Here is a 15835-nt window from a genome sequence, read left to right on the forward strand (position 1 = left end):
TAAGCAGAAGGCATGAAAAGATGCAACAGGTTTTGTTCACGACGGCTTACCTGATACCGGTGAATAATCACACAAGTTCAAATGATGTGAGAAAGTGTGTTCTCCATCATGGAGAGCACGTGTTGCAGTGGGGGCAACAAAGACATCCCTCTATTGCTGGGCAGGGTGGTATAGATGGCCACAAATCTGATTGGGTACCCCTCAGAAATTGGGGAGAATTTGGTGTAGCAATTTTATGAGTGACTGTTGAGGGGCTATTTATTCCCTGCACGCAGTGTTGGGCTTCGTCTTTTCGCTGCGCACATTGGATCACCCACCCACCCTCCCTATATTTAGGGTTGTTTGCATTGACCTTGCTATGCCTGTCATGGGGTCGTCTGCTTTTGGGGCAGGGCCCGGTAGGAATTTTGTCCATTTGGCTGATTGGCTGGTGCCATTTGGTTTTTGCCTACTGCGTAGCAAATCGTCACAACTTGTAAGGCTGTGGTTAGGCATTGGTTAATTTGGTTGGTGGAGGGGGTATGGTTGGCTGTGCCGACCTCCCCATTGCTGCTGCTGCAAGGGTATTCCGTTAAAGGAATCCAGGGTCTCACCATGCTCTTGTCCAAACCCCTGTCAAGGGGCTTGGGCCACGCAAGAGCCCCTGGGAGCATTTGCGGAGAGGTGAGAGCCTGGCGCCCAGTTCTACGCTCTACCCCCAAATGTTTTCCCTTACTGACTTTTGCAGGTTTGCGGGTGTCAGTTCTGTTCCTACCTCTAAGTGGGAAGAGATAGTCGTGAACCAATGCCTAAGCAACCACTCATATGCTGTAATCAATAAAGTTGTGCCCAAAATTTATGCCAAAAACCTTAAACAAAAATTCTGTGTGAATTGTGTCTTTATTTGAGGGTGGCCGTGGGGTCCTCAACACGCAACAAGTTTAAACATTCCTCTGGGAAACAGTGACAGGTCAGAGGCACAGCATGCAGAAGGGCTGAGGTTCAATCCTCAACTATAGGAAGGCTGGGACACCCATAATTTATACAGTCATACCTCGGGTTATAGATGCTTCAGGTTGCGTTTATTCGGGTTATGGACCGCCAAAACCTGGAAGTACCGGAACAGGTTACTTCTGGGTTTCGGCGGTCGTGCATGCACAGAAGCACAGAATCGCACTTTGCGCATGCGCAGAAGCACCAAATTGCAACCCGCGCGTGCACAGACATGGGTTGTAAGTAATTGTGTCCCCCCCCAAAAGATATGATATGTATTTTGATAATAGGTTAAATGTTTATTGTGAGATGCTTTGGACACAGTTTGCTGTGGACAAGCAGCATATAAATAAATAAACTGGACATGTTAAAACAGAGTGGTAGAAGACAGAGGCTGCATTTGAATGTGACGTTTATTACATTAGTTTTACCAGTTATAATGCAAGAACTTCTGTCTTGATTTCTTTTTGCTCTGCAGTGCCTATTGTGTTATGGAATCATGGCTTTTCAATCAATAAACTGCTATGTTGCACTAAATTTTGTGTGTGTGTGTGTGTGTGTGTGTGTGTGTGTGTGTGTGTGTGTCGGGGGTGGGGAAAGGACTGGATGCCAGGTTACCAACCAAAAATTTGATACATGGGTGGTTAGGGAAACCATTTCAAAAAGTAAAATTCCTGACACCTGCATATCTGTTGACCTTTTGAGGGGGGGAGGACCCAAATTACTCCCCCCCCAATAGTGTTTTTTTAAGTTTTCCCATCATGTTGCCATACATCTGGGTTTTCCCTGACATTTTGCCAATTCCCCCCATCACCACTTTTACACCAGAAAACCAGGACATGTCAGGAATTTTCCTGACATATAGCAAGCTGAAACATCATGAAAAATTCCAAGTTAATGGGGTTAAAACATCTGTGTTTTTTCCTGAAAACATTTAACAGGAATTGGAAGTTAAACTGCTGTTAGATTCCACTGGATTTCCAGAAGGAGTTTTTGCACCATGTGAGAGATCACATGAAAGACACCAATCAACAAGTAAGGAAATACTGGAAACGCAGAATGATGCGCCATCAGAATGCAGACAGAGTGAAGGCCAACTGGAACACCTAAGGAATGGAGTTTAAGTGTGGCCCTAGAGAAAACTCTCTGCTGTATCCAAGGCAATTCTGCTTCAGCCATGCCACAGCATGCATGTTAGAGAAGGTAGAGAAATAGGTTTGGTCCACTTTTTGGAGGAGACCAACCAGCTGCTCCCAGACATATCTGTGGATTGAAATGCAACTCCCAGTCACATTGCACATATAGATGCTTTGCACATATGCATCTATATCAGTTTGTGATTTAAAATAAGAAGAAAAAAACCTCAGGGATACATTTTTTGCATGCATTTCTGCCTACTATACACATTTTTTGCCAAGCAATTTCCCCTGATTTAATGCATTTTTATCTGGTTTTCATTATATATGCATTGGTATGAACAGTTTAGCCCTTCATATGCATTTCTGAACACATTACCGAGCAAAAGAGCTGCAGTGCAAAGTGTGGATACGTGGAAATTTTGAAAGAAGGCTGTGTTTCAGTTCACAAATTGTTTTGGAAAATTATTGCTTGCCCTTGAATGCAGGCTGAACTGAATTTCCCCCAAATCCCTAATTACACACTTATCCAGAGTTCGTGATGCACTGCCAAATAAACTCTCCTTTTTACATGCGTTTCAAGTCTTTTCAATATTAAATGAGCATTTGTGGGTGGAGTTTTTTTCCACGCCAGTACTGCACACACAAAAATGTGCATTTTATAAGGAAATGCATTGAAGTGTGTGTATGTATAAAACATTGGATTTTGGGTTAAAAAGTGTTCATAAAATGCATACAACTTAAACATGGGTCTTTCATGCATTCTTTTACAATATCTGCATAAAATGGGATTGAAAAGACCTATGATTGATTGCCAGCAAGGCTGAAACTGGAAACAGTTTTCTCACTCCCTAATTACTGCTACATCAAATGATGGACCATCACAGATGACACATCCTAGTCACAGCTTCCTTATTATCAATAATATTCACATTAACCCTGACACACATCACTTTCCAGTGGAGACGAGCTGCAAGCCATGCAATAGTTAAGTAATACCTAGTGAGATACATGCATTTGATAATGAGCTGCTGGATGTACAGCTGAACCCAAAACAATACTGTTCAGTGCTTAACTAGCATTGAAACAGGATGTTACACATTCACATACTGATATCTTGTAGATATCAGTACCTTTTGGATTTAAAACAAACGTTTTGGCTTGTTTTAAAATCAGGTTTTCCACATTCGCCATTTCAAATTCAAAATATTGAAAAAGGGTTAGCAACTCCATTATACTTACACAGAGACAATGTGGTACATTAACAACAAAAGGGTTTTAAGCAAAAGAAAGAAATCCCCTGTGACTTTTATACATATTTACCTGTTCATTTGTAATGGATCCAAAGGTCCTTTTCGGAGCTGTTTTAGGCTGTCATGTAAACACAAAAATGAGAAATTTTCTTTAAATGCTTTTCAATGCATTAGATAGACAGATAGATAGATAGATAGATGATAGATAGATGATAGATAGATTCACAGTCAAACACTTAACCTTGACAATCAAAATCACTCTTCCATCACTCCTATATAGCTTTGCTGAGGCAGAAGCCTGGGCTTGCAATACCTTCCTGTAGGATATAGCACTTCAATTTAATGAGCATTTGCACCTGTGGTGGTAGAGCAATACTCAACAGCCTGAAAAAGAAGAAAGAAACTCAAGCAGAAATACATGCAGGGTTGAATTCAGATGCCCATTCTTGTGCACAATGGAATCACTGTTTTGGGGTTGGGACAATGAGTCTGCACATTTCTTCTTAGTTATCTCACACATAAATCCCTGACTGCTGGAGCTGGGCTGAAATTTCTCAGACTTTCTGATAAATTTGTCTTCTATTTTTTCTGTGAATGACTTCAATAATTTACTCCCTCTCACCACGCCAAAAAAGATGAGCATTCAACTGAATATTCATCAAATACTCTTCACAATTGGTTGATGTTGCTGCCATCCCCACAACAGTGTTCCAGAACTACACTAAAACCAGGGCACTGTGTGAAGACCCTAAATGTTCACCTGGCTGCCACCAACACAGATATGTTGTTACCACCATTGCTAATTGTAACAGCAGTTATTGCGGGGGAGGGGGCTGCTAATGGTGATCACTCTGCCCCAAGAAACTGCCAGATAATTTTACTCCCCAAGTGAAATGCTTTCCTAGATTTTGCCACCGATGGAGAGAATGTAAACATTTTTTTGTAGGGGAGTGAGGGCGTTTAGATCCAGACCTTATTTGTTTATTTCATGCATTCATTCAGTAATAATATCCAATGAAAATAATACATCCAATGAAAAACCCAATTCTACCTGCCAATAAAGTATAAACATGTCAAAACACAGTACAAGTACAGTGCTAGTTCTGTATTATTTTATTGCTGTAGTTTGGAATTGTGTGTGCTTTCTTTTAAATGACTGTAAATTGCCTTGAGACATATGTGGAGGATGATTCAAAAATTCATAAATAATAATAAATAAATAAACAAACAAACAGTAAACCAGCATAGAAAGTGGAGTAAGTAAATATAAACGATAATGCAGATCATAAAACACCCACAAGATGCAACAATAATTAAAAGGTGCAAAAATAAAACAATTTGGAAAGGTTTGGGTGGAAAGAAAGCTTTTCAGCTAACCTTGAAAACATAGCAATGTTGGGACGTGTTTCACTTCAAAGGGAAAAGGATTTGATAGAACTGATGCCACAACTCTAAACTCACATTGTGAAGTCAAAGTAAACTTTACCCCAAGAGTGAGTGGCACAATTAACATCAAGCTTACAACTTGCCTCCCTTGCCCCATACAGTTTTACATACAAAGTTTTCTGAGTATAATAACATACCTACTACTCATTTTAAAGTAGGATGGAGCTGGCCATACATAAACATGGTGGGAGGGCATGTTCCGTGTTGACTCATGAGATGTTCATTTAAAGTGGTTGGTTACATCAAGGACCGGTTGGGGATTTAAGCTGCCAACTGTTACATCAATAGACTGTGATGAGTCTATCAGGATGTGACTGTCCCAGTGAAATAACTGAAACAAGCCCAGTTTTCAATATATACAATTGCTTATTCAGTATTTAGCATGAAAAAGCACATGAAATATCAACAGCAATGTGTCATGTGTAGAAATGTTCCTTAAAGAGCAGAACTGATATGAAATGCCAGCATCTGTATCCTGCAATGCATCCCACAAGTATAGAATTCTCAGAGTTTCATGGAATTAAGCATTAATGCCTTAAGATGATATACCTTGGGACACAACATAAAAGATAGAGGTGATTTTTTAGTATGATTGCCACTTTTGTCAATTTTTTCAACTAGCCAGTGGACTGCACCAAACACATTTAAAATTTTTGAACACATGGTAACTAAAACCCAATGCAGGAAGAGTTTGTTGGCCTTTGGCCAAGTGATTTCAATCAGTTTAAGCACCTTATACTCTCTGCTAGATGGAGACCAGTTTCTTTACCTAATGACTCCGTTAAGACTGCAAACTATTGCCCACTCCATTGGATAAACCCTATTAATCTTTGTCACATTCTCCTTCCAAATAAAACACACAGGATCAGGTTTGATGAAGACACATGGATCAAGCAAACACCCTACCTGTGAGTACATGAGCTGTAGCACATGCACACACAAATTCTGCACTGCAAGTGAATATTAAGACTATGCATATTTAGTGATATATGACTGTATCTTGAAGGTTTCATGGCAACTGGTTGTGCTCATATTGCCTTATGTAATTGTGTGAGGCAGGTAGCTGCTATAGTTATTTGTTCTTATTAATTACCCACTAACAGCAATTGAAAAGACAACATTAAAAACTTTTCTGAAAAAATTACAATTACAAAAAATATACATTTCAAAATATACATTTCACGGATCAAAGATCAAGATATAAGAACATTCACAAAGAACTGCATAATGAAATTGCCAGATGCACTTCTATGAGAGGAAGCTCTTTACCAAAATGGCTGTCACAGAGCAGGTGCTCTCTCACAGGCCATCCCCACCCTGAGCTTCTGAGGCTGATGGAACTATGAAGAATGTCCCTCCTACAATCATAACACTGTTCTGTAGGAGAAGGAGGTAGGTGGTCTTTCAGACATTTGGGTCATGGGCTGTTTAGGGTTTTCAACACTAATGTGAGCACCTTGAACTGGGATCAAAAATGAACCGGTAAACCAGATGTTAACTGTTCCCCTCCCCTCCCCACCCCACCCCAAAAAGAAACTGAATTACTTTGCAGTCAATGCATTTCAACCCTTACATTAGTGCCTCTCAGGCTGAAGCCCCTATTCACTTCTTTCAACCACGGAGGTGTTAAACAACAGCAGCAGAACTACCAAAGCTTGAAACATATTTCAGTCATCACCACTCAGTTCATCTTGCAGGTTTCCCATGAAAAGTACTGCATTTGTTTAACTGTTAACGAGGTTTTGCACATTTCTAAGGATGAGGAGGCTGGGCAAAGAGCTGGGTTTGGAGTTGAAGGAGTCTTTGATAAGATAAGGGTAAGGGCAGGGTCAGCCCTATCATTAAGTAGAGTGAGGCAGATGCTGGACAGTGTGGAGCAGCACCAAGACATTGGAGAACAGAGCTATATGTGCCACATGGCCTGACCAGCACCCCTCCCTTAAGGCAGTAAAGATTCAACTACAACTCTGGTCAGGTTTGAGAAATGCAAGGATGTGCCTTAGACAAAGTCAGACCATTGGTCCAACTACCTCTGTGTTTTCTCCACTGACTGGCAACTGCTCCCCAGGAATCCTTCTCTAACCTACATAGAGATGTCTTGGGACCTTCTGGATTCCACTGAGCTACGTCCCCTCCATATGGCTATACATATAATTGGGAGGGGGCACCATACTGGAATAAAGGAAGCTGATTCAGTCCATTGTTCTACACTGACTGACAGTTGTCCAGAGATGTCAGGGATGAGCTATGGACCTTCCCTGTAGCATAAATATGTAGCACACTCTTTGGAGATCAGCACAAGCCATCAGAATACCTGGGAGACCATATCTGAATGAACAAAGAAATGTGTCTTATAGTGAGTCAGGCCAATGGTCCTCCTAGCTCAGTATTGTCTATGCTGATTGGCAAAGCTTTCAGGAATTCAGACAGGGAGTCTCTCCCAACCCTATCTGCAGTTGCTGGGTATTGAACCTGGGACCTACTGCAGTGCTCTACCACCGCAAAGTGTTGTAGATGTGCAACATGTTGGGCTGCCCCTGCAAGTAAAGATTTCCTGCATGCCTCAGTTCTCCATATAACATACAGATCTGAAGAGTCCCCCTGCTCACAAGGACAGCTTTTCAGGCTGCTGTGAGGAATGGGAGGTTGGAAAAGTCCTATTCCATGAGCAGCTATCTACTCAAAGTATTCAGAACCCTGTATCATTGTTATTTCTGATGAATATCCAAGCAATTCTTGTCCCCATGTGCTATGTATTTCAGTGGAATACATGTAAGGGCAAAATCCAAGATCAAACAGCAACTCCCAGCATAATTCATAGAACACTTGAACCTGCAACCATTATTCCCCACCCCCAATTTTGTTAACAGAAATACACTCTTTACTGCCCCCCACCCCAAATTAAAGGGATGAATGCAAATTGTGTGGTTTTTATAGTGCTAGCAAACTACTGCCTGGAACAGATAAATGTGAACACATTCAGAACTACAGTAGCGTGAATGTTGCAGCAGTAATAAAGGATGCAGGTCCTCCATCTGCTGTCATATACCCAGTGTGTAATTCAGATTTTCATGCATTCTGAAAGATGAGGCCACATTATACTGCTTTCCCACTTAAAGCAGCACAGAATGATGCTCTTTGCACTGTATCGAGGCAGGCATCTTAATAAATGTACAGCGCTGGAGTTTTAATATTAATATTTAGCGTGCACATTTCAAATATTCAAAACGCTGCATGTGCTGGATACATAACTGCCGCTTGATTTATGTTAACCTTTTTTGGTAGGGCTTTTGTTTTCCTGTACAAATTTAAGCCCATTATATCGCTATGACATCCTCTCAGAAACTCTCACAGTTAGGAGTGGACAAACAGCATATTTGCGGTCTATGACACTTTTGCTTGTGTTCACGTGTAAAAATGATTAAGAGACTGGAGCAAGGAAAGATTACGTTTGGGGCTTCTTTGGTTTAGGGGGAGGACACAACAGAGCTTTATATATAGGTATGCATAACATGGAGAAAGTGTATTGGGAGAAGTGTTTCTTCATCTTTCATAATACGAGAACTGTGGGTGTTACAGTGAAACTGAAGACTTGGGAGATTCAGGTCAGAGAGAAGAAAGCAGTTCATGCAGTATACAGTCAAGCTGTGGATTCCCTCAGGAGGCAGTGATGGACAACAGCTTAAAAGGTAAAGGTAAAGGTACCCCTGCCCGTACGGGCCAGACGTGTCCGACTCTAGGGTTATGCGCCCATCTCACTTAAGAGGCCGGGGGCAAGCGCTGTCCGGAGACACTTCCGGGTCACGTGGCCAGTGTGACGAAGCTGCTCTGGCAAGCCAGCACCAGTGCAGCACACAGAAACGCCGTTTACCTTCCCGCTATAAAGCGGTACCTATTTATCTACTTGCACTTAGGGGTGCTTTCGAACTGCTAGGTGGGCAGGAGCTGGGACCGAAAGACGGGAGCTCACCCCGCCGCGGGGATTCGAACCGCCGACCATATGATCGGCAAGTCCTAGGCACTGAGGTTTTACCCACAGTGCCACCCGCGTCCTGGACAACAGCTTAGACTGATTCAAAAGACAATTAGGAAATAAATAATGGTGGGTAAAGTTATCAGTGGCTACTATCCACAATGGCTACATCTGCCCCTCCACTGTCGTAGGCAGCTTGGCTCTGCATACCAATTGCTGGGAATCACAGGTAGAGAGAAAGCTGCTGTGCTCAGAACCTGCTTGTGGGCTTCCCATAGGCATCTGGTTGGCTATTGAAAGAAGAGAACGCTGGACTAGATGGGCCATTGGCCTGATGCAGCAGGACTTTTTTACATTTCTAAATGTCCCAGGCATCTCTGCTTAAAGAAACATAGGAGGAGGATATAAAAGACTTCTGCCCAGGACCATGGGGAGCCAATGAAGTAAGAGTAGGCAAATCTGGATTATGTCAACCAATGCTTTGACCTAGTATATTGGTGTGCACAGATTAGTCCAATTTGATGGCCTATAAACCTGGAAAAAATCGGGAGCCATGGCTTTGTAACTCCTACCCTTGCTATACTTTGGAAGCTGATTTCTCATTTCTTGGTCAATTAAAAAGAAACAAAAAACCTCCACAGTAGAATGCAGATAGATGAATTAAGGAAGCAAATTCTTATCTCCATCGCACATGATTAGATCTGCTGAGAGACATTTACACAAACCACAGAGAACAGGAGACTGATTCTGTATGTGAAGGACAGATTAGGATATTGGTTATGACTGTGCTTTGCTCTAAATACGCCAGTTTCTCTACAGCCTGAAGGAAGATTCCAGAAACATTAACTGTCCCAGAAAAGAAAGAAAAACTAAACCCTTTCCCCTCAGTTTGTACAATGCTGTTATGATGGAAATGGGGGGGGGGCAGAATATTTACTCTGGCATATTATACAAATCCCACAGCCATGGGGTTGAAGCACTATTGACACATTTCAGTACACGTTGGATTGTTGCTTCTATGCAAGCAAGGCCACATGGTCTGGGAGTGATAATAAAGCCAACACAAATAAGCACATGGGAGAAAAATAAATAAAACTGGAGGTTCAGCACTAGAGATGTCAGAGAATTCTGTCAGAAACAGAAACAAGAGCAGAAAGTGCCACAAATTGCATGCTCATCTGAAGCCCAGAATGGAAATCACACACGCAAATGCAAGTGGTAATAGTTATGATGGTTTCTTTAGTCTGCAACTCTTATGCAGATAACTACATTGGGGTTTTCTGCATTGTATTTGCTATTTCCCATCCACTGAAACTAATTATGTAATTAATTACATTAATTTCAGCCTTGGGGATAATAAGATGAATAACATAGGTCTTAGTGGAAGCTGAACTATAGCCGATCAGAAAAAGTGTGGATTGTGACAAACACCAGGACAAGACAGAAATTGCTGCTCCCTTACACCCCTATTCAGTAAATAGTAACCATCCTGTAACTTATCCACTGGCATGTTTTAATGCCTGTAGTGGGGAATGGGATTTTGGGTAGGGATGTTAGAAGGTATTGTTTTCCATTCTGCCCAGCATTTTTTGCAAGCAGTGCTGTCTCTGTTCCACTGCAGTTCATCTTCTTCCAAACGCTAGTAAATCATTATTCATCTTACTGTACACTATTGTGAAATTTTGTAATTCATGTGACTTATTCACATAATTATTTATAATATTAATAATAATAATAATAAATAATAAAATGTATTTATATCCTGCCCTCCCCAGCTGAAGCCGGGCTCAATGTTAATTATAGTGCAATTGCAATATTCTACCCTATTCATTTCAGTGCAAGGAAGCACAATGCAAAAGAGGGAGGGGATGCTACCAATTATATATCATTTACAGACTGAAATCAAATGTGGATCATAATTGCAGAACTGATTTCTGTTCTGGACATGGGATAAATAAGCAAAACGTAAACAATTTCCATTACTACTTCTATTGAAATTCTCCAAGATCCCCAATACTGTATGGGGGAGTTTGAGCAGTCAGTAAACGGAAGTTTTGGAGTTCTGGATTTTTACTGAATATGGAACCTTTGGGTTATTCCCATAGGAACCACACTGGCATCAAATATTATTTGTCCCATACATACATTCCCAAAATTTTACAGCTGAATATGGACACAATCTTGAGGGAATCAGAAGGAAAATGCATCTTGACTCTAGTGCATACAGAATATATAAATATCTTAACATCCCTAGGGGAAAGGAGGAGGAGGAGGAGCAAAAGCAATCAATTTCAATGTTCATTTTATATGGTCTAACAGAATCTAAACAAAGTATCAGAAGCCAGATCTTATTGTTGTGTAACACTTCTTTCTAGGAAAAATGATGACAAGTTTGTCTTAATTTAGGTAACATGAATAAACAACAGTGCTTTAAAGAAAGAAAGAAAAAAAATGGAACTCAGATGATCACTATACATAATGAAGCATCAAAGAGAACAGATTCATCGCAGTATGGCATTATTTCATGTACACAGATTAATGTCAATCTTTCCCCCTCTACACCCCCCATTGCACTCTGTGAAAGAGAAAGAAGTACATAACAGAATGCTGGAACATTCCAGTTTGCGAATAATCTACTATTAGTACTACTACTACTACTAAATGTTTAGGGAGGGATATAACCCCCCTCTCTTTCATTTGCGCAAAGTAATTGCTTTGCTTCCCTGCTTTGTGCGTATATGTGTGTTTGGAGTTGTAGAACTATTTGCAAAACAAAATCATGGACATCATAGCAAGCATTTGTGCTTTGCAAATCAAAAAGAGATAGAGGTTTATGCTGAAAGTCCTTGTCCTTGGAGAATCATTTCAACATTGGCAAATACATATACTTAATTGGTTTAGAAGGGAATCATCAGATGCGCCTAGCTAAACTCTTGACATGTTCCTCAAAAAAATGCCACTCCGCTGCCTACTGAAAGATAATAACAACACTTGAAAAGTTATAAATCTGATAAAATTGCCCAGACAAAGCCAGAGTTACCAGGAAATACTAAAAATAGTATTGGTGAGATTGGATTTTAAAACTGATTGAATAAAGGTTGTTTACCAAGCTGATTGCAGAATGCAGGGAACACAAGAGAAACCTCATTTATACAATCATAGAATTGTAGAGTTGGAGGGGAACCCAAAGGTCTTCTAGTACAACCCCCAACAATGCAGGAATCACAACGCGCAGTCTTCCATCCAATTTGAAACCATACCGGACTCTGCTTAGCTTTGCCTTCCTTCATCCCTTCTAGCATCTGATTCATAAAAAGGTCAGCTGGTTGTTCTTTCTATGTCTCATTCAAACTATTGCCCTTAAAATTAATCCTCCTGAAAGAAGCCTAAAATCTGGAATATCAAAAGGGGAATTGATCCCAGAAGTGTTGTTTGCCTTGCAGGATTATATTCAATGATATTTAATACCGGATGTCAGGGAACTGACATCGGAGCCAGAAGTGGAGGCAGGTCTCCCAAGCGATGCCGGAGAAGGGCCCAGCAGGGAGAGAGGGGACTCATCAGCTGGGGAAGGAAATCAGCGTAACACCAGGGATAAAGGGGGGCGGAGGGGGGAATCGGAGAGAGGGCTCCAGGACTCTTTGCTGGAGACCAGCGGGGAGAGCACAGGTCCTCCGCTACCCACACCCACCCTGCGCAGAAGACTTCCGTGTAGGGAAAGTAGGCGTAGACTTGGCGTCAAAGAACTTCTTTGCTGGAAGAAGTTCAAGAAACGCCCACTGACGGATTCTGCTAGCGACTGAACAGCCACGAAGTGAAGGGCTGTCCAGACAGGAAAGGTTTAACCAGGCTACCTAGCCAGGAGTGGCGGCAACTTACGCGCGAGCAACCCCATATAACCATTACACCCCACCCCACCCCACCAAATACCAGTAAGTCAACATGGTATAGCTGACAGAGTTCCAGCCTTTGACCAGGAAGAGCTGGATTCAAATCCTCTTTCAGCAACTAAGCCCTGGTGACCCTGGAATAGGCATTATTACTTGAAGACATGAACAGATAAGATTCAAAGTATATGTGATTAAATCTCCTGATGTTTTAGTTTTAATTTTAAGACTCACTGTGAGGGAAAGGAGAATTTGGTTGAGCTAGTGGCTCTGGTGAGAGTTAACTCTTTTTTTCTGCAGTATTTCTCTGTTCTAGATAGCAGCTGGGAGGGAGAAATTAGTCCAACAGAGGGCATGTTCAGAAAGAAGAGTGGCAATAAACAATTGTCTTGTTCTTGGCTTCCCAACTGTCATTTATTTGGGAGAAACAAACGAAAAGCATTATTTTGGTTGCATCACTCTGTGTTCCATGGTTTGTTCCCCTGTGCTATTTGTTTAACTGTGGTTTATGGACCTGTGTTACATCCAAAAACAAGCCACTGTAAAATAGCATTTCTAAAATTAAAACGGTCTGATCATGCATCTCCCACAACTCATCTATTCTGCCTCCAAATGATTAAAAAATAATAACATGATTTTGGGTTCTGTTCATCCCTACTTGCAAACAAAAGGTCCTGATCTAATAATGATCATGGACAACTAGCCATGAGTAACAACAACTAATGGAACTGACTGAGATGTGTTTCCTCCCAAATATCCAAAGACACAGACAAGTCCAATTGAATACTCTGTAAGAGCACCTAGGTGGGGGCGTGCATCCAGATGTTAATTTGTATTGGCAATTTCTGTAGAAGACTGCTTGGGCATGTGGATAGCTCTTGCTGTATTGGGCAAAAAGCACCCAGCTGTGTGCTCTCAAATTTTGGGATACATGGAAAGGATGTCACTATATCAAGTTCAACGTATGTGATCAAGAAAGAAAAATTACCACCACCCCCTTTAACAGAAGCACCGGGGTGATTTATTGTGACAATACATGAGATTATTGTCACCCTTGTTCATCCACTTTCTCTTTCATCAGCTTATAACCTTCACTGTGGTGTCATGTTGATTTAAGTTGCAATCCTGGGACAGGAGTTGTGTCTTCATTGGTAAACAGTGGCTTTCCCATGCTTAGAAATAATGAACTAAGAGTCACTACGAGTACTTTTCTCTCCTTCTGCTTCCTTAGAAACTCAAAAGCAGACATCCAAAGAACACCTAATGGGAACTCCCAGAGGTCAGAACATATCCACACCTAAGTCCTTGACTCCAATAAAGGGAATTGGTTAGAAATAAGCCAAGATAAATCCCACTATAAAGCAATGCCTCAGATTTATTTCTTAGCAAGTCTAAGTTCCCTATAAAAATCAATCAACATGTTGATGTCTTCATTAGTTACTACAGAGGGTTTTAAGGAGGTTGTATTTCTGCAAAAGACTTGAGGGACAAACAGTGGTCCTACTTTTGGAAACCCAGTTTTCCCAAGTTACTTTTAATGTTTGACTGTTGTGTGACCCCCCCCCCCCCCACAACTACCATTGTGGAAGTCTCTGAGTGCGAAAGGATAAAGCCATTAAGTCTTCTCTGGCTCAGTTTGAAATCCAATCTAGAGAAGAATTATTGGGAGTTTCTCAAACATTTCCAGGCCCATGTCTAGTGAATGTCACCAGAATTTCTAGAAGTGACTCTAAATTAATCAAGTTATTTCAAAACACAGCTGCCTTTCAGTATGTGCATCTTGTGGAAAGGATCTGTGCAATGATTTTGAAATCACATGCCTTTTCACTTTTCTTCCTGGAATCTCCTTTACTCGAAAAGAGTTGGTGAATTTATCAAGTATTTGTGGCTAAGAAAGCATATTTATTTATTTATTTATTCCTTGAATAACAGCTTATTGAACTACCATGCAGCAAATGGGGTCAATTGGCAACAGGCTGTCCTACAATCTCTGCTGGCCACGTACAACTGGAGGCAAATATACCTCTAGTTCAGTGGAGGCACCAGAATAAATTACAGATTTTCTTCCCCAAACCTGTTAGCTATTGATGTCGAATTCATATGATCTCAGAGGGGGAGGCATTTTTCTTCACAAAACTGGGTTGATGGCTTACCTTGTCAGCTCGGTTCCAATCATTATGCAGGAACTACATGTTAATAAGTTTGCTATGTGCCCAGATCAGCAGCAAAGCCCCTCAGCCATTGCATTCATAAGTTTTGTAACTGCTGACAGGTGTACAGGAACACTGGCTTGACTCACATAGTGAGTGTACTTACACTGGAGTGATTAAAAAGGGAAATCGGTTCAAAATAGGGACTGTGGGAGAAATTCAGCACTTCTTGTTATTGCAGTAACTCTATATGAGTAGTTTCCTCTACTGAGTCAGAACATCTTGGTATAAACACAGTATTGGCAGCAGAACTCAAGAGTTTCCGTTTCAGAGTGGCATCTTTCTTAGCCTACCTAGAAATGTCAAATATTGAACCAGGGACCTTCTGAATGCAACGTGACTGCTCTATCACTGAGCTACAACCCAAATAATGCCCAGTTAATATGGTTGTTGTGTGGCAATAAGAATGCTTTGTCCCTCACTCATTTCATCATCAATCAACACATCTCCATCTCCTGGATTTAGAGAGCCACGAAAAGTTTTAGAAATGTGTAAAGAAAGAAAGAAATCTTCATCTTATATCTCTAATCCACATCAGCACTTAGAAGAGGCTTCTCCCCTCCACCTTATCAAATGTTAGGAAGAGAAGCCAAGGAAATAATTTTGCTGTTCTGCTGATCAAGTAAAAAAAAGGGGGGGAAGTTATCTGCTTAACAAAATGCATGGCTTCTGTAATTTAAAGGGAAATATAAGCACAACCAATGAGATTCACCAAATGATATTAATTAAGGCAGATAAAAGCCTCAAACAAGCTTCCCTATCCCCGAGAAGCTCAGCAATTAACTGGGCTACTTTCCCTAATGGGGTTACACATGCATCAACACTGAAGCAAAGCATCCTATACCTGCAGGCATTAATTCTGTGAAGTCATGAATGAGCTGGGCATGGTTACAACCAGATAGGATTTCCAACGATTGCACTGAATGCTCAAATTGATTGATTGATTGAATTTATATAC

General features: G+C 41.1%; 1 protein-coding gene across 5 annotated transcripts in view; it reads right to left on the minus strand.

The window, feature by feature from the left end:
- Window positions 1–15835, minus strand: part of PCDH11X (protocadherin 11 X-linked) — a 754240-nt gene that overhangs the window by 590208 nt on the left and 148197 nt on the right. For all 5 annotated transcript variants that reach the window (XM_053375009.1, XM_053375010.1, XM_053375007.1 and 2 more), the window contains one exon: window positions 3432–3479. In XM_053375009.1, coding sequence (XP_053230984.1) covers window positions 3432–3479 — 48 coding nt within the window. The remainder of the gene's footprint in view (window positions 1–3431; window positions 3480–15835) is intronic.

The sequence above is a fragment of the Podarcis raffonei genome, chromosome Z (assembly GCF_027172205.1).
Source record: "Podarcis raffonei isolate rPodRaf1 chromosome Z, rPodRaf1.pri, whole genome shotgun sequence".
Taxonomy (NCBI): domain Eukaryota; kingdom Metazoa; phylum Chordata; class Lepidosauria; order Squamata; family Lacertidae; genus Podarcis; species Podarcis raffonei.